Genomic DNA, 26,527 nt, shown 5'->3' on the forward strand with positions numbered 1-26,527 from the left:
AACAAGTGCTGTACATAAAATTGTTAACTAACAACAAATAATAATAAAAAGTCATCGGTACATGTTTTATCAACTCCCAGTCATTGCATGTTCATGCACACAAGGGGCTAACCCACTCCACTACTGGAATTATTGCCGCTTAGGAGATAACGATTCATTATCCATGCGAACAACAGTTTTATGATCTTATTTTGATTCAGACCACACCACAATGTTAAGTTTTTAGGGCATAACTGTCATACATTGGAGAAGTCACTCATTGCAGAGGATTTGTATTTGTATATTTATGTGTACCTTTTGCTCATAGTTTTGAGCCACTATTCTGATGCCGCTCAGCTCCAAAGATCGAGGATCCAGCGACCTACTGCGGGGTTTCTCCGAATAGAATTCATCTCTCTTTCCTTTCTTCCATCTGAAGTAGTTAGCCATCGCGGCACACTTTCAGTCACACCTGCCACTAGCACATGTTTACATGCCGACGACAGATCGTCGCACTAGCCGCGAGGTTATAACGCGCAGACATCTCTGTAAGTACTGAGCGATAACGTCGGTGTCACGAGACGACTATCGTTATGCAATGATACCATGCATGTACGTACAGTTCCAAACTTCGCCTGGTTCCGTAACGGAACTGGGAAGTGAACGCGGGAGATGCGATGACGGTGCCGCGGCTTTACCTACATGAACCTCTAGAAAGACCAACTTCCTCCCGTTTCTTCAACACATTCAATATAACATTAAGTGGCTGTTAATAACTCAAACAAACAAGTAGATAACGCACCTAAACAAAAACATTTTTTTAATTTTAATATCTATACGTATCTATGAGTGACAAACTTTTATTACTTGAATTAAAGCATATAAGTAATACGATTAATAAGTAATAAGATTATAATATTAAGTCGGGTGAGAATACGTTTGTGCCATACGCCACTTACATTGGTTTGCAGGAGAGCGAAAAGAAGCAAACAATTTTTTTTTTTCGATAAGCTTTTTATTTAGGAAATATTGAACTTATTTATCATTTAGGCACATATGTTTACTATTTATAGTACCATTCAAATATTGTAAATATAGTGGTCATCATAAAATAAAAGCATTTTTAGTATTGCCATATCCGTTTTTGATGAGTAAATGTTAAACGTACAATGTATGATATGACACAAACGTTTTGGATATGTCACACTTTTGTGATAATTTTCTGTTAAAAGAGTATAATTATCCTATAATAGCAAAATGCGGATATGGCACAACATTTTTCAAAAATAGTGTTTTTCGAAAACCGATTACTGTCAATTATAGCATATTTTTTGTTATTTTAGGAATTATTAAAAAACGATTTTGCCAAAAATGGATATGGCACAAACGTATTCTCAACCGGCGTTAGCTACCAAGTTACATGCGCTTTCAAGGTTGGCACTTCAAATGTAGGTACGAGTAGTACGCGATTGTTGACGTCAGGCAGGTATAGGTAACAATTCATTTGTTTATCAACTAAACGACATACTTACCCATTTAAATTGAATCACATAGGCGTGATTTTATCATATTAATAGGTATATCGGAACAGTCGACGTCGCAAATATATGTAATAGGGAGCGTTCAAGTATTACGTAACGAATTTGGGGGGGAACGGGGTCTTGTAAAACGTTACGATGAGTTACAGGGGCGGGAGGGGGGGTTTGAACTACGCGTTACGTAACATTGTTTTTCAACCCTTCAGAACGCTCGCGTAGAGAGATTCTATCACGCATTTTTTAAACGTGATTTTTCTCAAAATGTTAGACATTTCAAATGCTAATTAATAATATTAACGCGATTAAAACAATAACATAGGTATTTTAGCGACTTTCCGGTACTTTACGCCACATAATTGTGGCCTTTAGGTAAAAAAATGGTCACTTGGTGGTTACGTAACGTTTTACTAGGGGGTGGGGGGAGGTACAGAAAAACGTTACGGCGCGCTACATGGGGGGGAGGGGGGTCAAAAATGGTCAAAAATTGCGTTACGTAATACTTGAACGCTCCATAGTGGTATTTAAAATTCGCATTTCAGTGAATTGTAACCTTAATAATTACTTTGTTAGATATAGGTAGGGTTTCTGCTCGAGAATTCTCGAGGCGAGAAATCTCGAGAAATTTGTCCTAAGTCGAGACGGGAAAAAAACACTCAATGCCTCGAGAACTCGAGAAATAAATCTCTTGTGATAAGTAAAAAGAAAACACGCGTATAAAACGTGATGTGTCTATAGTGTTATTCTTTAGGTAGTTAAATATATGTATTTAAACAATTTTTTTTTTTTTACTTTTTCAGGTGCTTAAAACATTTATTAGGCAGTTAACCCACCAAATAAATAACTGCCTTGATCCATCCCCCATCCTATCGTTCTGGCTTTAACCGATTTTCATGTTTTGAAACTTTTGAACTGTCATGACGAGTCGTTTTATTAAAAAACGCTTTAAAAAAATAGTAACTATTACTTATTAATGTCAATTATCGTATATGATTTGTAGATGATTCTTACATATTTGCGTTTATACATTTTCAAAGATGTTTTTGAATAAAAAAGACACGTCAAAATCGCTTATCTTCTTTCTAATGCTAAAAAACGAATTATAGGCCCATGTAATAACAAATATACTAAATTACTATTGATAAGTAAATTAAATCATCCCGATATATTCCTATTAACAAAATATCACAATTTAGCAGCTCATTGTTACGTTGACTATTTCGTATCTAGTAAAAGTTCTGTAAGTTTGTCACATCGAGTTAAATTTATTGAATTGAATATTCTTGCCTAATACAATACCATAGGTATTGTGGTTTGATTACATTTTGTTAAATACCTAAAGAAATATACTACTTATAGCTTATCACATCGCTGGCACGCACGCCTGCACCTATAATTTTTTTATGTTTATTGTTGAATTATTGATTATTAAGTGCAATTTAAGGTAATTAAAAATTTACCATGTTTGATTATGGATCTCACCCACGATTCCTATGAGTCTGATTTATAATAAAGCAAAAAAATATATAACATGGTGTTTTTTGAAACTTTCAAAATTTCTCGAAATACTCGAGAAAATCGAGAAATTTTGGTCGAGAATTCCCGTGCCCCGAGAAATTAAAAAGGTCGAGAAACCAAAAAACCCTAGATATAGGATTGCCTACGTTTCTGTGTCCTTCCAGGAGTGCTACCTAGAGGTTATTGCTTAAGTATGTGTTTAGTCCAACATATTGAACAGCTTTCTTTTAACTACATACCTATACTAGACACCGCACGCGATTTCAAAGTTGTCAATAACTTTCAAAGGTTTGGGGTTGAATCTAGATCTAGACACGCGGCAGCGTGTCAAGCCAAGTTCAAAAGAACTGGCGACGCAGCGGCCGTGTCTTATATTACACGAATCATTTGGAGCCACTTTTAACCCCTGCGTAACTCAGAATCTATTAAACATAAACATATACATGAAGTTTGGTTCATTTAGACTCTTAAGGCTAACTACAATCGACCTAGCAAGTTGAAATTTGGCATCCAGCTTGTTAATTGTGTGGTTACGAAACTGAGATTAAGAAACAGTGTACTTTTAACGATTTGTAAATTTGACCAAAAAACAGTTTGTGTTTGCATACTACGCGCCTAACAATTTTGTTAAAGCAAAAATAAATTTTAGTATCGAAATTGACTATGATGAATACTAATAATTTCCGTCCAAAAAGTAATAATATCCCATCAAAAACATAAATGTGAAATGAGAGCCAAGTTCAATATTAAGAATATTCGTCGTTGTTGACTTCCCGGAAAAAGAATTGAGATCTATAGGGGTGCCAAGTTCTAGTTTGCTTGGGGTGTGATTAAAGTTCAGGATTTGTCTTAGCTAGTTTTTATACCAAAAAACTAAATTTTAGAAAAGTAACATAGGAGAAATAATATAGCGTGTACTTAGTACTTACGTAAAAACTAGACAAGTCAAATCCTGAACTTTAATTATGTACACCCCAAGCAAACTAGAACTTGGCACCCATGTACATAGATCTCAATGCTTTTTCCGGCGAAGTCAACAACGACGAATATTCTTAATATTCAACTTGGCTCACATTTCACATTTATGTTTTTGATGAGATTTATATATACAGATTTCCGATTAAAATATTGCTTCAAATTACATCGTCACCAGTTAGGCTGGGCGTTGTCTGTCAGTATCTAAGTAACGGAACTGTTTCATAAATGTATCTCATTAGGTTTTTAAGAAAATCAATTCAAAACGTGATGAGACAAATACCTAATTTAAACAAGTACCTAAGTATCATTTAGGAGCCCCTGGAGGCAGCGACTGCCGCCTCCCGATCAATACGTAGTCGACCCGAACATTTCAAACAATGCACGTCATTTTTCTCTCTGTTTCTATACGTTTCTTCTAGAATGGCGGGGGTCACGATTAGGTAACTAATAGAGATAATACATTTTAATCAGTAGGACCCATTACTAGTAGGTACCAGATACGCATCTAGGCGTGAATAAATATGAGTTAAAGTAAGGACGCCAAGCACGAAGAATTGAGTATATTGACCCGCCTGTTAAAAGGGAGGATGGAGGTTACCGTCGTTGCGCTTACCAAATCTGATATATGCGCGATTCTGTAAGCTATAGACCGCGATAAGCTCAAAAAATGTATTATGTAACCATTTTGAACATTTTCCAAAAAACGTAACGACAGATTTTTTTATCTATTAACTACCAAACCTGCTCACAAAGTTTCACGAGAATCAGTTGAGCAATGTAACCTGTGGAGGAGCACATCCGAAAGCACTTTTGCCCAAGCTGAAACGGACCATCGCTAACACTCGGTGAATTAGACTGACGAAAACAAAACCTTAACACGCTACGTGACTTGATTATTCACCACATCTGTATATATAAGTAGTAGCGACAAACCAAACATAGAAACCGTAAAAATATTTTTTTTATCTGTTGTTCTAATAAAAAAAATTAACCATAGAGCATTCCTGAGAAGTAACCCTACGTGGGATTTCAGGGTTTATCCAATGGCTAAAGACACCCTGTATTGTATACCGACTATTGTTACATGGTAAAAAAAGTTCAAACACAAAATACAGCCACATAACTACATATTACGTACAGTAGCAAAATGTAAGAAATAGGGCCCTAATGATATTAATATAAATTTATAAACACATTCACGTTTCTAGAATGTATTTAAGCATGTAACGTTTTGATGAACGGTCAAAGCGTCGGTTATGCACCGCCGGGTTCTGATCGAGGTGACGTTAACAAAACCCTCAACTCAAATGTCTCAAATCAACCAACAATATTCATTATTCATGATGCCTATTTCCCGAACTCAGCCTGTGACACTGCATTGATATCTACACCGTGTCTTGAGAGAATGAATATAGGTAGGTATACAAAAAGAGACATATATCATAGTAGGTAGTCGTTTTGAAGTACACAGATTGTAACTATTGTAAGGCACCGTGATTTTACGGTAGCAAAATATTGCTTCAATTCGTGCGTCTTATAATAACTGTATTTAAAATAATTCATTTTACACCATGCATGAAATAAAGAGCACCAGAACATTAATAGAGAAACGTAGACAACAGTTCTTTTTAGACACAAGTTCTATTTTATATATCGTATCAATACGTATAGAAACTATAAAGAGTAGGTAACTTGACCGTGGCGTCATTTGCTAGTATTTCATATAAATTCCATAGTGACAATTCGTTTTGACAGTTACAAAAAGAAACTGCTTTGACTAGGAGTCAAATACCCTATTCTTTCGTCAATCGTAAAACTCTAGCCCCTTTATGAGCATGGAACAATTATACATTGAAATGATTAGGCAAAACTTGCTACGTAATAGTTTATCTCTCTTCCTACAGGCTTATTATTATTGATCGATGTGCCTACCAATCCAGCGAATCGTAATGGAAACATTTGTTCAATTGATTATTAATTCGCATTTGAATTATGTTCCCATATTAAGAACATTAATGGCTGGCCTGTTTATTAAACGTATTCCTGATGATTCGAGCATGGGGTAATCGAAATATGTTTTATTACAAGACCAGTTTTGCCTGGCAAAATCGAGTGTTTGGCAAATTCAATATAACAGTATACGAACCTAATAGTATTTGTGTCTTCCAACAGAAAGTAAGTTACGTATACGCTAGCGTTTATGTCAGTGCCAAACTGGTGGTACACATATATAAGATATAGCCGGTCAAACAATTAAGTTTGTCAGTAGAAAAAGGCACGAAATTCAAATTTTCTATGGGACGATAATCCTTCGTGTCTACATTTTAAATTTGCCGCTCTTTTCTACTGACGGAAATTGTTTGACAGAGTATAGCTGTACCAGGTTGTACCGAAGGGTTAACGGAGAAACTATTAGGTACTAAACACGTCTGCGCCGTCGTGTTTATTCGACTGATGTAATTCCTAATATTACTCGATGCGGCCTCGGAACCTACGCAGTTCTCGGTCCGCCAGGATTATATCGCGTAAGTGATTTGATTAACGTAAGAAATAAATGCAGGAAGGTCTCATTCAGCATATTATCAGTGCACAAATGCATGCCCGTCTCCCCCGTAACGGTTCAATAGTACAAACTATTATTGACACAAACTTTTATCACCGCCTGTACATTGGATACTAGCCACCTCAAGATAGCGTTCTTATTGAGTTCGTTTTATAATAAAATTCTTATAGCACTTCGGTCTCAGGTAAGTAAGTCATCATCATCATTATTATCATCATATCAGCCGAAAGACGTTCACTGCTGGGCATAGGCCTAACCCAGGGATTTCCACAACGGCTCCCTTCGACCTTAACCAGATCCTCGGGCCGTCGGATCGTCCACCAGGACCATGGACCAGGTAAGTAGAGGAAGAAAATTGGTTTTCAGATTTTGAAGACAACTTACACATTACATATATATACCTATTATACGATTATACATACTACGAAGTAAATTACAATTTTGAGAATAAAAATACGTCACAAAAATCAACGTTATACCTAATAAACGTAAAAAATCCTTCTTTTCAACCTACTGACGGAGAAAAAATGTTCGTATATTTATTTTCATCACACTTGCTTGAAAAAGATCTTATTTAAGGCGCTCTTATACTCGAGTTTTACGTTTTCAAGGGGGTGAAGCAGACGCGTGGTAGAACGGGCAGGCGGGCGCCCCGCGCGGCGCACCGCACCATTCCCGCGCAGCACGTCTACGTCCTTATTCTGACGACATCGGTATTCTGAATTGTCAGTTCCGGGATTTTTAGTTCGGCAATTAATATTGAATAAGATTTATTAGTAAATTCGAATTTTGATGAGTAGGTACTTAATGAAATTAAAAACCGGAGTCGGACTCGCCCACCGAGCCCACCGAGGGTTCCGTACTTTTTAGTATTTGTTGTTATAGCGGCAACAGAAATACATCATCTGTGAAAATTTCAACTGTCTAGCTATCACGGTTCGTGAGATACAGCCTGGTGACAGACGGACGGACGAACGGACGGACAGCGGAGTCTTACTAATAGGGTTCCGTTTTACCCTTTGGGTAGGGAACCCTAAAAATGGTAGGTAAGACGGTGAGTGTACCTAAATAATTATTAATTAGGTATAATATATTATGAGTGTATACTTGACTGATCATGTTTTTGTAAAAATCGATTTCGACTGGCAAAACATATTATTGTTTGGCAACCGGGTTTTTTAACCTAATTAGACCCCGCTGAATCCGAAATTGCCGGTTGCTTGATCGAATTCTTGACTGGAAGTGAGATAGTTGATATTAAAGGTCCCTTTTTTTAGTTTTTCGTAAATAACTCGTAAACGGTGGCCAATATAAATAAAAAATTGTTAAACGTTAATAATCGACACAACATTTTCAATAAAAAAGATTTAGTACATTTTTAGCAGGGATCAATATTTAAAAAGATAATAAAGAGGGAAAGTTAATTATAATAAATTCTAAGGTTCCTTGTTCTTATTTTTTCGTTAATAATTTGAAAAGTATGACTCATAGCAAAAACAAATTTTACACAAATAATAAACATAAAATTTCCTACAAGAAACATGTAGCACACTTTTCGCTAGGATCAATATTTAAAAAGACAAAGCAGCCGGTAAGTTAATTACAATCAATTTTAAAGTCCCTTTTTAGTTTTTTGTAAATAACTCTTAAACGGTGTCCCATAGCAAAATATGTTTTTATGAATAAATAATCTCCATAAAATTTTCTGCAAAAAACATCTGAACACTTTTCTCTAGGATCAATATTGAAAACGATATTAAAGGAAGAAAGTTAATCACAATCAGTTCACAGGTCGCTTTTTTTCGTAAATAACTCGTAAACGGTGCCCCCGTTGCAAAAAAAAATTATACATAAATATTGAACATAAAATTGTCCACAAAAAAGGTTTTGTACACTTTTTCGCTACGATCAATATTTAATGAGGTATTAAAGGGGGTAAGTTAATTATAATCAATTTCCAGGTCCCTATTTTAAGTTTTTCGTAAATGACTCGTAAACGGTGGCCCATAGCAAAATAGGTTCTTAATGTTAATTAACCCCCATTGGCTAAAAAGTGGCCTCCATGTTTAAAATTCATTTCTTTACGTAAGATGTCCGTCTTTGGGTCACGAATTTACATGTGTGTACCAAATTTCAACTTAATTGGTCCAGTACTTTTGAAGAAAATGGGCTGTGACAGACGGACAGACAGACAGACAGTCGCACGAGTGATCCTATAAGGGTTCCGTTTTTTCCTTTTGAGGTACGGGACCCTAAAAACTAAAAAAAGTGACATGTGAATTGATTGTAATGAACTTTCTTCCTTTAATATCGTTTTAAATATGGGTGTCATTCTGAATCCCTAACAACGTTTGTCCTAAAGTCACTTGCCCTAACTGGTTTTTCCTAATGGGCACATGCCCTAACGATCAATTGTCATAACGATTATTTTCCATAATGTAATGGTTAGCCTAAGACTCATTTGTCCTAAGCATTTGTACCATAACTATCAAGATCCTTAATGTTTTTTACCATATTCTTCGAAATCCCTAACAATGTTTGGCATAAAATAATATGCTCTAACTGTTTTGACCTAATGGCTATTGCCCTAATTATCAATTGTTATAACAGTTACTTTTCCTATTGATCAATTATCATAACAATTACCTTCCATAATGAATGGTAACGAACTGTTGCCACAAAGTGGGTTAGGTTAGGTTAGAACTGTGACCCTCGCAAAAACGAACTGCTGCCACAAAAGTGGGTTAGGTTAGGTTAGAACTGCGACCATTGTAAAAACGAACTGCTGTTAAAACTAGGTTAGGTTAGAAATACGATCCTTGCAAAAACGAACTGCTGCCACAAAAGTGGGTTAGGTTAGGTTAGAACTGCGATCCTTGCAAAAACGAACTGTTGCCACAAAAGTGGGTTAGGTTAGGTTAGAACTGTGATCCTCGCAAAAACGAACTGCTGCCACGAAAGTGGGTTAGGCTAGAACTGTGATCCTCACAAAAACGAACTGCTGCCACAAAAGTGGGTTAGGTTAGGTTAGAACTGCGACCATTGTAAAAACGAAACGAAATAGGGAAATCAAAATTAGGGCATACGAGTGTTAGGTCAAGCAACGATAGGCTAAGTAAAATTAGGTAACATGATGGTTAGGATATATAATTTTTAGGCCTAACAATAATTAGGCAAAAAAAGAATTATGCTACATAACATTAGGATAAATACTCAATATGGAAAGTGCCATTAGGGAAAAACATATTAGGACAAAAAAATATCGGCCATTCGATAATAGGGAAACCAAAATTAGGGTATACGAGTGTTATGACAACTGATCATTATGACAAACAATATTAGGGAATACAAAAATAGGAGAAAAGACTTTAGGGATTCAGATATAGATCCTTTAAATATTGATCCTAGAGAAAAGTGTTCAGATGTTTTTTGCAGAAAATTTTATGTAGATTATTTATTCATAAAAACCTATTTTGCTATGGGACACCGTTTACGAGTTATTTACAAAAAACTAAAATTGATTGTAATTAACTTACCGGCTGCTTTGTCTTTTTAAATATTGATCCTAGCGAAAAGTGTTCTACGTGTTTCTTGTAGGAAATTTTATGTTTATTATTTATGTGTAAAATTTGTTTTTGCTATGAGTCATACTTTTCAAATTATTAACGAAAAAATAAAAACAAGGAACCTTAGAATTTATTATAATTAACTTTCTCTCTTTATTATCTTTTTAAATATTGATCCCTGCTAAAAATGTACTAAATCTTTTTTATTGAAAATTTTGTGTAGATTATTAATGTTTACAACATTTTTTTATATTGGCCACCGTTTACGAGTTATTTACGAAAAACTAAAAAAAGGGACCTTTAATATCAAATATCTCACTTCCAGTCAAGAATTCGATCAAGCAACCGGCAAATTCGGATTCAGCGGGGTCTAATTAGGTTAAAAAACCCGGTTGCCAAAAAGTAATATGTTTTGCCAGAGGAAACCGATTTTTACAAAAATGTGACCAGTCTAAATTATTAAATTTGATTAATTTTATAGAATTTTAAAATATGTTTACACAATTTATCAATCGTGACTGAATTCCGGATTGGTTAGATGGGTGTGTGCCTTTGCTGCCCAACTTGTTATAAAATGACAATATGACGGACGAATGTCTGAAATGTCACCGTATTTAAGAATTATTTTGCTTTTCTTCGTAAGTATGTTGAAAAACATTGTGTGTATAACATATTTGCATATTTATACTGTGATTACCCAGTTCATGAAACGTCCGCTAAACTAGCACAGGTCCGATGCTGACAGTGGTCACGGGCGTACTGGCGTGAGGAATAGGCCCAAGGTATTGCCGCGTAGGGTGTAATTTAGTAGGCAAAATGTTGAATTCATCAAATGATGAATGAAAAAATTAACGTATCGATAAAAGGACAAGCAATAATGAAGATTTACTTAAAAGCTATCGGCTGAAGTAAGTTTCATATACATTTTCGTCCTATTACTTCTAACATAAGGAAATAAAGACAGTGTTAGGCATGTTTTCAACTTAATATTCTATCGAGAAAATAATGAGCCGTCGTGTTTCTGACAAGCAATAACGTAGTTCAAGGACTGAAATTATACATACTAGAAAATAATGCATGAAATCCTTGTAAAAGTCTGTAAATATGGTGACAAAAAAGTGCATTTTACTACACACCGCGCCTTAATGCAGGGGTACTAAAGGTGAAATGCCTATATGTTCCCGCGGGAGTTATGGATTGAGACAAAAAAATCCCTAGGGAGTTATAGCTTTTTTATTATGTCACATACGGACCAAGTAGGTATAAATGAGTTTTAGTTTTAAAATACTGACGATTATAATTTAATATTTTTGTTTATGTTTAAAATATTTAATTTGAGTAATTATAGCCGTTTAATATATTTTGGACAATTTTCAATCGTGGCTTAATGCCGGATGGGTCTGTGCCTTCACTGCCCTTGATGTCTAACCATAGATATATAAAGTCAATGTCAACCTGTCAAAGAATGACAATATGGCGGACGAATGTTTGAAATTATTTCGCTTAAAATTTAGTTTTTTCTTCGCAAGTGTGATGAAAAACATTGTGCGTAACTCCGGGTGTAAGAATATTGCAAACTCGGGTCTTTAATTCCCTCCAGCCTGCGTCTGTCGGGAATTATCACCCTCGTTTCCAATATCTCACTTAACCCCCTTGTTGCACAATGTACTATTATTTAGCAGCCCAAACTGCTTAGTGTGTTAGGTGTCGTGAATTCTAACGAGTCAGGTTTCGATACAGTCCCAACCGGAAAAACGCACGAAAAGTGGCAAGCAGTAGTTTAAATTTTGTTAGAGAAAACGGAGGCGTACAACAGCAACACTCCTAACCACTTATATGCTCTTAACCGTCCGCGGGAACCTTACTATCCAAAGGGGTGGAAGAATGAATTGATTTCAGAGCCATCTAACGGAATATTTCGGCATTATTTACTAATTCTCTTGATGCGACAACGTAGCCTAACTAAATAGTTAGCTCTAAAAAAATTTAGATGGCAGTGTAGTTATAATTTTTGTAGAAAGTTGTGAATGCGCTGCGCGGGGCGTGCGTCGCTAAAAAAACCCGGACGGTTGACAGGAAACCAGTCTCGCGGGCCGGACGGTTGAGTGGCTAACTGTATATCGGTGGACCTTATTACAAAAGGCATAAGGTCCACGGATGTACAGTTAACAGTGTGGGCGATGGCACTAATACCGATTTACGAGTAGGTTATAAAGTTTATAGAATCCGTAGGTTAGCGATAATGATGACATAATAAGTAAACATCATGGCCAGATAGATGTGTCCGCCCGTTTGAAATGACTGCTTGTTAATGGATTATGGCAACACAATATGCTGCAATGTAGTAATTCATTGTCAATACACAAGCGGAATATTTATCAGACTTGTCTGCAATATGTGACTGTTTGTTTGGGTACTAATAATAACCGCAACACACTTAGTGGACCATGGGTAGAAGTTATCTCATTGCAATAAAGTACTAATTGTCAATTAACGATTACACAGGATAATTAATTTATAATTAGAATGTCACGACTTTAAGTGTTTTTGTTTTTTTAAATAATCATCAGAAATAATTGTTGAACATGCAAAATTATTCCGGTTAATTGTTGGACAATTATTTATAAATAAACTAAAACAGCTAATTGAGTTCGCATAATACTTTCTAACAGTATAACAACAAATTCATACTACCTAATATAAAATCCTGTAAATTTCGAGGAGTACCGTTGATTGTTCAAAGGTCCAATTTTCAGCCCATCTTTTGTCGGCACTTTAAGTTGTTCCTGATTGTAGAAGAGTTATTCGTGCTTCAAATTTAACATCTATTGTTAATTCTGGCGCCTATTAAACGGGTCAGATGAAAGTAAGTAAAAATTTGCAACATCCTTGTGTTATAAACAATGTGATGGTACCGAATACTCGGTGATCGAATCCGACTTGGCGACGTCAACGACGTCAACTGACGCCCTCGGTTACAGTGTCATATCAACTTTCGTAAGGTTTACAATAGTGCGTTGTATATAACGGCGTGACGTTCAAAGGGCACTCCAGCCATCTGTAAACCTAAATCTGCCATACCAGATGAAAGGCCATCAAAATTGCTCTCTGTGCCAGGCCTTTTTTAAAGGGGTAAAAGCGAAGCGTCTCCGTTTCAGCTTCAGCTTGTTTGCAAGGTTTACAACTCACAAAGTCAATAGTTTAGGCCACTGGGCGGTTATAGTCGCTGTAAGTTAAGAAGTCAATTTTATCAGTTATTAATTGGCCCTTATATTTACGAAACTAAGACCTACCGTTTAACTGATAGCCTTAGTGTCATATATATGTATAAGGGTCAATTCATAACTGTCAAATTGACTTCTTAGCTGCGTTAGGTTGGAATTCCACCTGTCCAATTTATTTGTCCAATGTGTATTTGCATCTCACATTTTGCTTAATGGGAGAGTGAGACGCAATGCACATTGGACAGCCGCATAGTCCGACAAGAAATTGTAGAAAATTATTGAGGGCGCCACTTCCTACGTAACTGTCACATTTTTCACACTGTCACATGGTAAAAATTTAGTATGGATTTTTTTATGTCCATTTTATTTAATTTCTACAATGAGGAGGCACACTGAAAGGTTAGGACAGATGTCGTCCCAGCAACCCGACATTGTTTACGATTTGTGACAAGTGTATGGTAGCGAATTTTTTACTAATACTTGCGATTTATCAAGAAAAATGTATTCATTTATGACTCTACGGGAACTGCAAACCGAGCTTCGAAAGAGAATTGCTTCAGTTGGTGGAAAAAAGGCTGATTTGATACAAAGATAATCACTTAATATATTTGAGGTTATCTTGTGTATTTTACCGTTTATTCAAATTTTCGAAGGCTCAAGTGCAGTGTTTCCTTTTATATTACAAGTGTTCGATCGAAAACAAAGCTTTGGTGTATACCTGGATGTACAAGAAGGCGAGGCGTTTCATATACGCCGCCCTACGACACTATCAGATAGCTACCTACACAAAGTCGTGATGCATCTGGAGTATTCTGGAGTACAGCATATGTGACCAAGCCATGCCCTAAATGATGGAGGTACTATTCATTAAAACTTAGCTTACCTGTGTATTTACTCTTTCCAAAATATTTACCTCCCTAAAATGCAGCCTATAAAATCGGTCTTTCGTCATTTGCCTTAGTTTTTGATACCTAACGCTTTTTCTCACCGATTTATGCATATCGGGTCCTTGGGAAAAAAGGAAGATCCTATATTTCCACAATATGTCGCACAATATTGGAGTATTGTAGAGAAAAAGGAGAATGTTTACAATTTATTTTAAAAAATGTATGTGATTCGACAGTGACAGCCGACGATAATGAAGGTGCCGTCTCGCCTGGCGGGATAAAATGTCAGTTTTCCTCCTCATTTATGTCGCACTATAATCCCTTAGACAGAGGTTACACAATATGACTTACCGCTTTTTTCTTTTCAGCGCCATCTAGCGGCACCGCCTGTCCGGGCACGGACGCTCGGCCGCGGAAGATGTCCATCATCTTGGTCATCGCGCTCGGCCGCCTCGTGGCTGACGCAGTCACGGTGTGGTAGTACTGTCAGAAAAAAACCTTTACTAACAGATTTAGGTTATTTGAATAAGAAAACTTTCGGGAGATATATTGAATATGTAGAGTTGCATTTGCATGGCATTTGCTAAGAAAATCCGTTGTTCTGTCAAAGTCGGTGCAGGTTCTAATATTGTCTGATTTCTTATGTTCGAAATCTTTAATTTTAATAAGACTAAAACCACATCGGGGCAGATTTCTGTGAATATACGAGTAAGTCACAAACAGGATTAGGATCCAATAATCTAAGGATAAAGATAGGATACTATCGGGGTTCCTTGATAGAAGGTCCAAAAAATGTTGTGTGTCACCCGACGGCCGGCACCGACGGGCCTAGTTCCGTATTATTTGCCTCCTCGAATTTACTAGCGTCTGTACTCGGGACAGTCTGTGCGTACAACAGAGTTGGTAACGTAGTACCGTAATCAGTAGTCAGTGTGTATATTCCTTTCATAGGTTATACAAGATGGCACATTTTATTTGTTCAGCTATGAAACCCTGTACTGCAGGGCCTGTAAGGCTGTAGCCAGGATAAATTTAATTACTATGGCTACAGCCTACTACAGAAGAGTAGTTACTAGAGATGCACCGGATATCCGGTTACTACCCGGTATCCGGCCTATCCGGCCATTATTTTCCTATCCGGCCGGATACCGGATAGTGACCTACTATCCGGCCGGATACCGGATAGTAACATTGCTTGATTTTGGAGTAAACAAATTGGATTTAAGAATCAGACACGGTCATAATCTTACTTGTTTATTATTTTAACACAATTTAAACATTCCACTGACTTGCACGCGCACTCATTTCGAACCTAAAAAATGTGTCCGCGCGAACGTTCACTAGGAAACAGGTCAAACCTGCAGAATGCGCACCTGAATAACCGAAATGTAGATATAGTTCCGCCGGCCGAATATTCGGCGGCCAGATACCGGATATTCGGCCGATGGTCAGGCCGAAAATCCGGTATCCGGTATCCGGCCAAACAACTATCCGTTGCATCTCTAGTAGTTACCCTAGTGTCACAATAGGGGTAAGGATTGCGCGCGAGCCGAGGGGCCTGCCTCCGTTTTTGCCTCCTCATTTACTCGCGTCTGTACTCGGGCCAGTCTACACGTACAACCGTGGTAATAGGGTATTGCAGAAGAGTTAGTCTGGTTTACTAGTGGGGCAGTCTAGACATACAACAGTGGTGCCAGTGGTGGTAGTGTAGTACAGAAGAGTTAGTTACCCTAGTGTCGCTGCCGGGGTGCGGGTGCGCGGAGCCGTCGCGCGCTTTGACCGCGGGCGTGCCGGGCGCCGACGGGCCTGCCTCCGTCTTTGCCTCCTCGGGTTTACTCGCGTCTTTGCTCGGGGTAGTCTTCGTCATGATCTGAGAATGTTATGTTGATTTTAAGTTTGGGTATACTCGAGTTGTCGGATAATGATAATGTTTTATGTTTTGTACAGACAAATTGAAGGGATGTTTATAAAAACAACATAACTGACTACACTGGTTGACACCTGAAACGATTAACAATGTTCTAAAAAAAAGTGTCAACTGCTCTAAGCAGTTATGTTGTTTTTGTAAACATCCCTTCAATTATAATAGGTATACATATATCATTGCTCATTAAACAATAACTTGTCCTTGTGGAAATATATCATATTAAGAACTGTCCTTCGACGCCAACAAAATGCTAAATTTATGGAAAGTTGTATTTAATTGATCCTAACGGTAACGTTACTTAACAGTCATATTTTTTATACAGTTACCTTCTTAACACAAGGGCAACACAATCAAATAGATACTAGACGAAACGAAGCCCATTTGCAAAATAAAGGTAAGGTCAACCGGGTTAAATGCGACTCTTGGGATAAATGCGTCTTTTGAAGATATCTTCCAAACGCTACATATTATAACTATTATAGCCGTCTACACTAAAAGTTCAGTGACCACACTTCGAACAGGGAGGGTTGCAATAGTTCTAAAATGTTCCATTTAGAAGAAACGTTTAAAAGACCCCATTACCCCGGTTGACCGTATATTAAACGCCAATAATTGATATAATCTCACCTGCACAGCAGCCTTCACCTGCTTTATGATGGAAGGCTGCTTCTTGGTGTCGCCGCGCGGCTTCGTCTTGAACATGTCGAACAGCGCCGGCCTGCGGCTCACCCCGGTTGTACCTTTGACAAAAAAACAATTGAAGTCTCCTACTATTTAAACATACGATATCGTTCAACTCCAAAATAATGCAAAGGAGCCTAAAATGTTAATAGCCAAAATGTAGAAGTTAAATTATTGACTTCATTTCGAATTTATATCACTGTTATTTTTATTTGTAAGTATTGTCTGCACCAGTCTGATAGGACTGTGGGAATTACCCGCAAGTTCTACAAAATAAATGTTTAACTCATAAAATTACCCACCTGTGGTCCGGTTCTATTTAATTCAAATTTGGTGAGTATAGTGTTCATATAATTACGTTGGTCTAGCCCTAAGACGTGCGACTTCGAAACCTTTGGTCGTAGGTACGAGTCCCGGCTCGTACGAGTGACATTCTTGGCATTAATATGCGAAATGTCATTTAACATTAACCAGCAGCTTTTCGGTGAAGCAAGACATGGTGCAGAAATCGGCCTAATTTCGATGTGGCATAGTTTCCCCTCTGGGTTGAGGAGGGAGGGCAATCAAATCATAAAAACTAGATACAGCGGCATTTCTTGGTATGGTTGCCGAAAGGAAATCTGGGTTTTAAGAAACAACCGAAAATGCACTAAGATGAGAAGGGGAGTGGCTATGTATAAAATGATAATAATAGGTATATGTACATATGTATATTGGCGCTTTTGATGCAACAATTCAAATAACATCAATCAAAACAAGTATCCTTTATATGTAAATATCCTTGTACTAGTTGTACTGGTTCTAAAGATGGAGCCCTTTAAATGTCGAACAAACAAAGAACATCGCAACACTAAGCAAGCAACACTCTCTGGCTTAGTTGCAATGCAATATAAAGGTAAGGAATAATAAGGCGAACAAAGCGGTAAGATATATTGTAGATGTATTTTTGACAGGTGAACTAGAATATGCGGCCTTGTACATTACTTATGCAGTAGCTAAAGTGCTTAAGTTTAAGTGTAGCAAAACGTACGAGTATGGCGCAGTACAGCGCCATCTAATTTAGGTGTCAACAACACACCTACACGTTTTGCACCACACCACTTAAACTTTGGTTTCCTAGGACGGCATATGACGGCAAGTCATACAGCGGACGCAAGAAGACGCCCGTCTTTACATTCACTAACCCGAGGTTAATCCGTTAAACCTGGAGTTACCATGATTACAAGTACAAATTGACACTGGGTTAACGGTTTAACCGGTTAACTCCGGTTTAGTGGGATGGTGCAAGTGGCGCTTAATAAGTCTCATTCATTTGTATATTCGGCGGTTTTCGGAACTTATGTAGGTACTATACCTAATTTAAACTAGTCGCTTCTCGGTGAAAGGAAAACATGGTGAACAAATCCCAATAAGGCCCAGATCCCCTTTCGGTTGGAAGTCGAAAGTTGGTTATTGTCTCAGAGAGGCGAACCAAATAGCCGGCACAACGCTAAATAGACAGATGATGTTTATTACCGTGTATGGTCTGCTGGTACATGGGGTGAGGCTGCCCGTCGTCCTGGGAGCCGCGCCGCTTGCGCTCCCCGACGGACTGCGTGCTGCGCGTGATCGCCGCATCCAGCCGTTGCTCTGAAAATGGGGAAACAACTGTCAAGTACCAGTGTGACAAGAGAATGCTCCCGGGACTGTATTTGTGTGACGAGTCCCGGGCATTCACGGTTTCAGAAATACATTTGCATTAAAAAAAATAGTACCGGGAGCACACCCTTGTGTGACTTTTACACATCGAGGTAATTTTTAACACACTTTTATTTACTTCGCCTGTAATGTAAGTAACAATATTATCAATCTAGCAATGATTTAAAACTACTATATATAGTTGTATCGATATAGTAAAACTATGCATGAATTCAGGTGACAATATAATAATTTAGTACTATCGAGCTGATCTGTTTGAACCTGAAAATACGAGTACTTAAGATCGCAGAATTCATCGTCCAAGAATCTTCGGTAGCCACCGTTTTGACGAGGCGTATACTTTGGAAGCATAAAGTACAGTCGACAATAAAAGCTTGTTAACGTAAATTATTATAAAATGTAAACAATTATTATTGTTGTTCTGTTTACATAGGTAGCAATATTGAAAAATCATTCACAAGTTTTCTTTCCTTGTTGACTTCAGTAATGGACTAACTAAAGTATTATATTCCTGCATGCCTTTTCCCTAAACGCAAAGACAAGGATAAACCCGTCGACCGTAACTAATAGCAAAACTACGGTCACACTATGTTACTCAATGAAAACAATAAGCGGCATTAATTACAAGGAAAGCTACATTTTCAACGTGGAATCTGTGTCAGAATCTACATAGTGGGACGCAGCTGAGCGCCGGCGCGACATACTTGCCATAGTTGCACGAGATGCGTTACATCACCTTAAAGAATATGTATTTTAATCCGAAATATACATTTTAACCCTTTAAGATCTAGTTGAGTAGTTAGGATGAACACTATTTGTTAATTAATTAAATTTCAGCTAAAGCAATTAGCCGGCTATCTGCCCTTTAAAGGGTAAAATGTTTTTGTGAACTTTTATTTCATTTTTTTTATACTGCTACCTGTACGAAACGCAGACGCCTTACTCGTGCTTCGCGCTCACTCGGTCAATGAAAATTGACAATTGAGATTAAAACGAGCAGCAGGTGTGCAATTGATGCGTAGAAACGGTACGCGCTATGCATCAGGTACCGTTACAACGGCTCAGTTTGTGCTAAACACAACAGTCACAGTACAAAAGAACGCAAGCGCCGATATAGTGTTCGTTCCATTGCAGTCACGTGTGCAAGTAACTACTTCTGTCTATTATGGTGCCTATTATGTGAATTACGTCCGTGCGCAAACATTGCTCTGCATCTCTCTTGCTTCCTTTGAAGAAAGATATGTAAGCCAAAAGCAAACACGGTGAAATGAATCACCAAACACCTAAGGGGAAGAGGGTAATGTCGTTTATCTGGGAAGAGTAGTACATTCGGGTCTGGTTGTTTCTGCTTAGTATATTGCAATTTTACCTAAACCCACTATCTAAAAGTCCTAACAAGAGTAAGTAGATCTAAAACGAGTTTATAAAATACATGACTAATTTATATTATGATCAATTTTTGTTATATTTACTATAACTATAAGATTACTTAGTTTCATGCATGTTTGAGTTTACTAGTATATGTCACCACCACCAGCATCAAGAAACCGAGCCCTGCTCATAAATGCCAAAACCCCACCACAAGTGATCTTAATGAATCTACCTACATACGTAATTTAGTTCTAGTAAACAAAGTCAACATCAACTCGTGATGTAAAGAGTAACTAACGGAGTACCTAAGTGTGCGTAGGTATGACAATTAATTAACATGTTATCGATTACTCGTACATAGTAGGAATATTATGTAGCAGCAAGACTTTCAACTAACCATTGATAGACCTTGTCAATACAATAAGCTTTACGAGAGGTGAGTTACTAAGTCGACAATGATACAGTCGCTATCAGATATATCGGAGCAGCCGAGTGCTCTAAAAATATCTAAATACGCACTCGAACTTGTGAGCACCTTGACCGCTCCGATATATCTGATGGCGATTCTCCAACTTGGCCATTTTGGACAGTTGAGCACATATCCCACGGGTCTTGAAAAAAGTACCTAATCCAAGTAACTCTGAGGCCGACTCGAACTTAAATTTTGATGTCATTTTGTTATCATTCGCCCGTGCGTCTCGCTCGTATACGAACAACTACGAGCGAAATGCTCTCGAGAATCATAACAAAATGACATAATTTAGACAGGTGAAAGGTTGAAATGACAGGTGTCATTCTACCCTTCGAGTTTGAAAAATATTTTAGGACAAATTACACAGATCGACCTAGTCCAACTGTAATGTCAATAAGACTTGTGTTGTGAGTACTAGACGACGATATATACATATACATATGTAACATATATATTATAGTTCAATATAAATACTATAAGAGCACGCATAACTCAGGAACAAATATTTGATTATTGATTAATATTATAAACACCAGGATTCGAACCCGGGACATCAAAATGTAAGTTCGGATGGGCTCTCTGTCTTGCCCAACGGATATGTATGTGTAGGTACCAAATGAGTCATGACGTCCGTCGATGCTACTGTAAAACATAATTATCACGGTTTCAGTTTTCTAAAAGCATAAAAATAGAAATGTCACTGAATTTCTAATAGGTTTAGTCGTACCAGGTATGAGCAAGTTCGATTGTTGGACATTCAAATTGTCATCTTAGGTAACCAACGACTCATATTGACAAGCTGGCTGATGATGTAGTCATTTCTATAAATATAATTTCCTAGCCATACGTGACGTAATGATAACACGATTTATTACTAGGTGGACGCTGAAACCGTTCGCTAGACAACATTCGAGTTTTATCAGCATTAAGTACTCGAAGAAAGAACAGAACTCTTAAACATATTGATTATTGTTGAAAATATTGTTTGTTAAAATCCCGTTAAAACAACGCTGTGTTGGAACTGCGCCAAAACATGCGGGCGGTACCGGAGTGGCTTAAATGTGTATAATAGAATCGCGTTTCTCTGCCAAACATCGGCAATCCACAACGGGTACCTCAACACAATAAATAATATATGTAACACATTTAGGCCAGTGGGACCCTTATAGAGATTGGTAAACAATTCTATAGGCCGGTATAGATAAGATGTTTATCCATTGATAAGATGTTGTTCCATTAGCATTTCTTATCTACACGTAACCTTACCTATTTTTAATGTTCTAAAGTTAGCCAATACATAGTTGCACTTGGGATATATCATAGATTAAGCAGACGACTGACTAAGTAAATAAGCCTAAGCCCTTTAACAGTCCTATACAGGTTGTGAAATCTCAATAAGCCAGTGAATTTGTTCTGAGGAGAGACGAGGTCATTTCTATTTCACATAGCCAGGAATTGCTCGGTCAAATCTATAAGATAAAATTGTTTTTGTTCTATTTTAGAAACTGAACTGTGTTCTACTACGACTATAGAAAAATGCCGCATTTTATTTTGTGAACTGTAAGACGTCCGGATCAGTTAATTTAAATAATATAGTATTACATATATGTAAACAGTTCTTACAGAAAACCATAATTGTTGTCTTACATCACTATTTAATATAAGATTCTGATTCAGGCAAGGTTATTCGTAAGCATTTTATTTTTGTGTGAAGAGTTACTATGGGAGAGCTAGAGCATCAATCAGTTTAGTTAAATAACTCACCTCGTTTTTGCCGCCTGTCGTCACTACTGCGCCGGACTTCCTTGTCTTTGCGATATTGTGTTTTCTTCGCGGGTTCTTTCTCAAATCGGGTCCCCTGGGAGCCCCACGTACCGGAGCGATCTCGCATTTGTGATTTCCGTCTGATAGAGGCAGGTGAAACGATATTGCCATCTTTTACTGATTCTCCCGTGTTACTTCTCGACTCCTCCTTCTGTAAGACAACACCAAAATGTAAAAATATAAAAACAAGCAAAAAACAGACTAATACAAGTACACAAATAACTCGATATACTAGTACACAAATAACTAGAATAGACCACTTTTAATTCTCGCTCTCAGTTAGTTTTTCCTGGCAATAAACATTTTCATAAAAGGTGTGCTGGACTGGGATGTATTGCTTAAACAGTAATTACAAACAGTACATTCTACTATGCTATAACTGTAATGAAATTTTATTTCCGATGGTATACTTACTTCTTTTTCTTCACTTCTCTTAACCCATATATCTTCAGAACTCGTTGGTGATTCATCCACCGTAGATCTAATTTCTATGAGACTGCTATCGAAATATTTCTTATCATGATGGAGATTCTGGCCAGCGAAAATAGAACGCACACTAGGCCTTATCTCTTCCGCACCCTTGGTGCCAAAATGTACGGTATGCGCATTGTGGACTTGTGATCGGAGCGCTTTTTCTACGACGGCAGAAGGCGGCGGAGGTTCCGCAGTCGTTACTAAAAATTTGTGACGAGCACCCATTACTGTCCGTTTTGGTGGACCAACTGCTTCACCGGAGGTGTCACGACTTTCAGACAAAATGTCCATCGAATTTACTTTATCGTTGTGATGCGTGTTGTCAACTAAATCTCTAGATTTGTGATTTTTTGATGTATTTGCTATACTACTATGTGAAGCGCTATCGGAGGATAATGAAGAAAGCGCTAGTTCATGGTCTTTCTTCTCGTCATCTTCATCTTCCTCTCGACACTGGGATAGACGGCGGCGTTCCGTAAAAGGGAAGGTGGAGCTAGAATTCGGATTTAAACTGGAAAGATTATTACAATGGTTCATAAAGTAATGCTGGAAGAAGCTATCAGTTTCGGGCGTGTCGTTGTTATCGCCCTGGATGATGTCCTTGAGCGCGGCCAGCGATGTGATGGTGTTGTAGTTGATAGCGTTGACGAGCTCGTCGCTGTCGGTGGAACTGGCTGAGCTGTCCTCGTACGCCGGCGCCGGCGCGCTCATCTCTCGACACACTTCATCAGACTTCTCCTCTTTGCATTTATCAACTTTCTTTTTCTTTTCATTTTTGCGCTCCCGTTTGTTTACTTTTACGTTACTGGTTGTTGCAGTTTCGGAATCCATTGGACAGCATGCGTATAAAATTCAATATCAAGTATAAAAAGTCTAAGGCACTGATTACTTTGAGGTGTGTAAACCGTCACATCACAGTAAAAGTCACATGTTAATGTTTATTAAAGTAACATCTTTTGTTAAGTAATGTCGGAATTGAGTTGGCTGCACTCGTCACCGTACACACACCATGGTTGTGATGCGGGTGTGCAAACTGATTTCAATGCACATTTTACAGTCCTGAAACGAGAAATCATCATTAACTTCATTCGCCTTTCTTGTACAATCGGAATTTTAATATAGGTAGAAAATCCCGAATAGTCCTTGCATCAAAGTTTATCAATTCGGTACTAGTTTTATTACTAAATCGTGACGTGATTTTAAGAAGTAGGTAGGAACTAGCAGCAACACACTTTACTGACTTGTCAGATACAGCTATTGTGTATAAATAAACCATCATCACCACATAGTATAAGGTCAGTCGGCACAATATCATATTTAAAACTTTCGCGTTTTGAACACATATTAACTCATATCAACTACCTGTGTCGAAACGTCGCGTCGGTAAATAAAGCCCCTGCTACACGGTCGCCGACAAGCCTTCTAACCGTCTGACCTTGGTCTGTCCTTGGTCAGTTTTGGTCAAATTTTGTTGGTAACAACTGTCTACACGGTCCGGGACAGACCAAGGCCACGCGGTTTTAAGGCTTGTCGGCGACCGTGTAGCAGGGGCTTTCAGGTAATAAAATAAATTCGCAATAGACCCGTCCATAAATTTTATTGTGAGTTAATATGTGTCAGTCGGGACAAGTAGGGACAACTGTACCTACCCTTAGCAACAAGGTTAATTAATTATCTATACTATATTAATATTTTCTTTATTTATTTTTGATCTTAAGTTAGGTTGTTTATAATTATAACATGAATATAAAAGTAAAATACAAAAGCATATAAAACACAATAAAAAATACATATACACATTATAAAAAACCTAACCTAGGGTGCCACCGGCAACGGGCAGGGCCTAGGGAATGCTCCCGGGAATTCCCGGTACTGAAAGTACCGGGAAATCCCGGGAAATATCAACTTTTCGGGTACCGGTTTTGGTAATGAAAATCTCGGTACTTCGGTACTTTTCGGTACTGAAAAGTTAGTAAAGTTAACCGCATTAAATCACTTTAAAATTTGGCGTGTAATCTCCGTAGCCCCCGTGTAGTATACTCGGCAGTCTTGGCTGCCCAAGGTTTGTCCCAATAGGTATTTTCCGGCTACGATTAGAGCTTTGGCGACCCGACATTGAGAGCGATAACTACCCAAAGTCTCCAACCTGACAGTTAGGTTCAAGTAGTCAGATGACTACTTATTATAAGTATTGTATCTGTTGTAGTTTGATCGTGTATACAGGGTGTTTGGTACATCGTTTGCCAAATTAAAACGGCAGATAGGTTGAGCCATTTGCTATCTTCTCACGCCTAGAAAAAAGAATTGGCCATGGTTTTTTTTACTACTGAGCAAGTAAAAATTTGAAATTTACGAAAAACTGGCATAGAGCTGAAAAAAAAAAGTGCGCAAAATTAAAAATTTCTAGGCCTGTGAAGATAGCAAATGACTCAACCTATCTACCGTTTTAATTTGGCAAACGATGTACCAAACACCCTGTATATGTGAATTAAATCAAAGAAGTAAATAAGACTTGGGGGCCAATCCGAACGTACTTTTTGATATTAAAATTATTTTATTTTTCTTATTATTTAATCGCGCGTACATTATGGAGAAAAAAAAGACTAACTACAAACAGTGCAGTATAGTTTTAACTTTAGGTGGATAAAGTAGTGGATTACGCAAGCATTTAAAAAAAGTTAATTTAATTGTCCATGAAGTGCAGCCAGACCCATAATCAGGACCCAGTACACGAGATTATTATTTGCATACAGACCAACGTCTGTATCCCAATGCCAACTACGTGAACCTTATAGTCTACTTCTATTTAATGAATCTGATTGTAAACCCGAAAATAACAAATACTACAGAATATGTCGCATGATTGCACTCGACAGAGTTCCTTTCAAACTGTTTACTGAAAAAGCTGGTCAACCGCTGCCTAATAAATTTCCCAGCCCAACAGGGAAATTTCACTCAAGGAATATGACACAAAAAGAGAACGATTTCGTGAAGATCTACGAAAGTTAATGACTGAAGAAAAAGAATACTATTTCTATTGAAAAGTGAAAGGTTATAAAACTGTTGTTTGTTCTTATCAGTTGTTAATTTACTTTTCCATTTGTTTATTATTAATATTATAGTTAATGACTTATTTTTGTATAGATTTTGTGCGTAAAATTTCACATTTTACGAAAACTATTGAACATAGTAAGAAAGCTTAAGTACATAATTTTGATTTTTTGCTAGTGTCGATTTTCATCATTTTGTTCTTTACTAGGTTGTGTAAGTTGTGTTTGTACCGAATTACACAAAAGTGATTCTTATTATTCAATTTCGTATAAGTAATTCATCACTTAACAAAAAATACAATAGTTACTCAGTACCGAAAAGTGCCGTAGTACCGGGTAATCCCGGTTCTTTCCCAGTACCGGAAATGTTAGTCCCGGTTCTGAGGGCCTACCGCGAACCACGTTCGACGTGTTGCCTCCCTGTCACACTTACGTACGAATTTATAAGTGCGACAAAGAGGCAACACTTCGGACGTGGTTCGCGGTAGGCCCTCTGAGAACAGTACCGGTTCCGCATTCCCTGGGCAGGGCCTAAGCTGCCGGTGGTCAGGGCCGCAGAGTGAGGAATCGACGTACTATACGCGCCGTGTCCAAAATTACCGCCTTCTGCATCTGACCCTTGATCCAACCACCCAGCGAGAGTCTCTCTAGGTGTTGGTCGAGACTCTTCGCTATGAGACCGTTCGCTGACACGACTATAGGAACAATGATCGTCGAGTCAACATCCCACATGGCGGTTATCTCGCGAGCCAAGTCTAGGTACTTACTGGACTTGTCCTT

The 26,527-nt window shown here is 37.8% G+C and overlaps 1 protein-coding gene and 1 long non-coding RNA gene across 2 annotated transcripts in view; one reads left to right on the forward strand and one right to left on the reverse strand.

The window, feature by feature from the left end:
- Nucleotides 1-9,857, forward strand: part of LOC134804940 (uncharacterized) — a 213,803-nt gene extending 203,946 nt beyond the window's left edge. Inside the window, exon 3 of the long non-coding RNA XR_010146200.1 lies at nucleotides 9,265-9,857. This is a non-coding gene — a long non-coding RNA (uncharacterized LOC134804940). The remainder of the gene's footprint in view (nucleotides 1-9,264) is intronic.
- LOC134804735 (uncharacterized) overlaps nucleotides 1-26,527 on the reverse strand; it is a 102,327-nt gene that overhangs the window by 62,701 nt on the left and 13,099 nt on the right. Inside the window, exons 2-7 of the mRNA XM_063777936.1 lie at nucleotides 22,638-23,756; nucleotides 22,164-22,374; nucleotides 18,374-18,487; nucleotides 16,805-16,917; nucleotides 15,980-16,120; nucleotides 14,602-14,733 (exon numbers count right to left, since the gene is read on the reverse strand). Coding sequence (XP_063634006.1) covers nucleotides 14,602-14,733; nucleotides 15,980-16,120; nucleotides 16,805-16,917; nucleotides 18,374-18,487; nucleotides 22,164-22,374; nucleotides 22,638-23,528 — 1,602 coding nt within the window. The 5' untranslated portion in view covers nucleotides 23,529-23,756. The remainder of the gene's footprint in view (nucleotides 1-14,601; nucleotides 14,734-15,979; nucleotides 16,121-16,804; nucleotides 16,918-18,373; nucleotides 18,488-22,163; nucleotides 22,375-22,637; nucleotides 23,757-26,527) is intronic.

Source organism: Cydia splendana, chromosome Z (genome assembly GCF_910591565.1).
Source record: "Cydia splendana chromosome Z, ilCydSple1.2, whole genome shotgun sequence".
Taxonomy (NCBI): Eukaryota; Metazoa; Arthropoda; class Insecta; order Lepidoptera; family Tortricidae; genus Cydia; species Cydia splendana.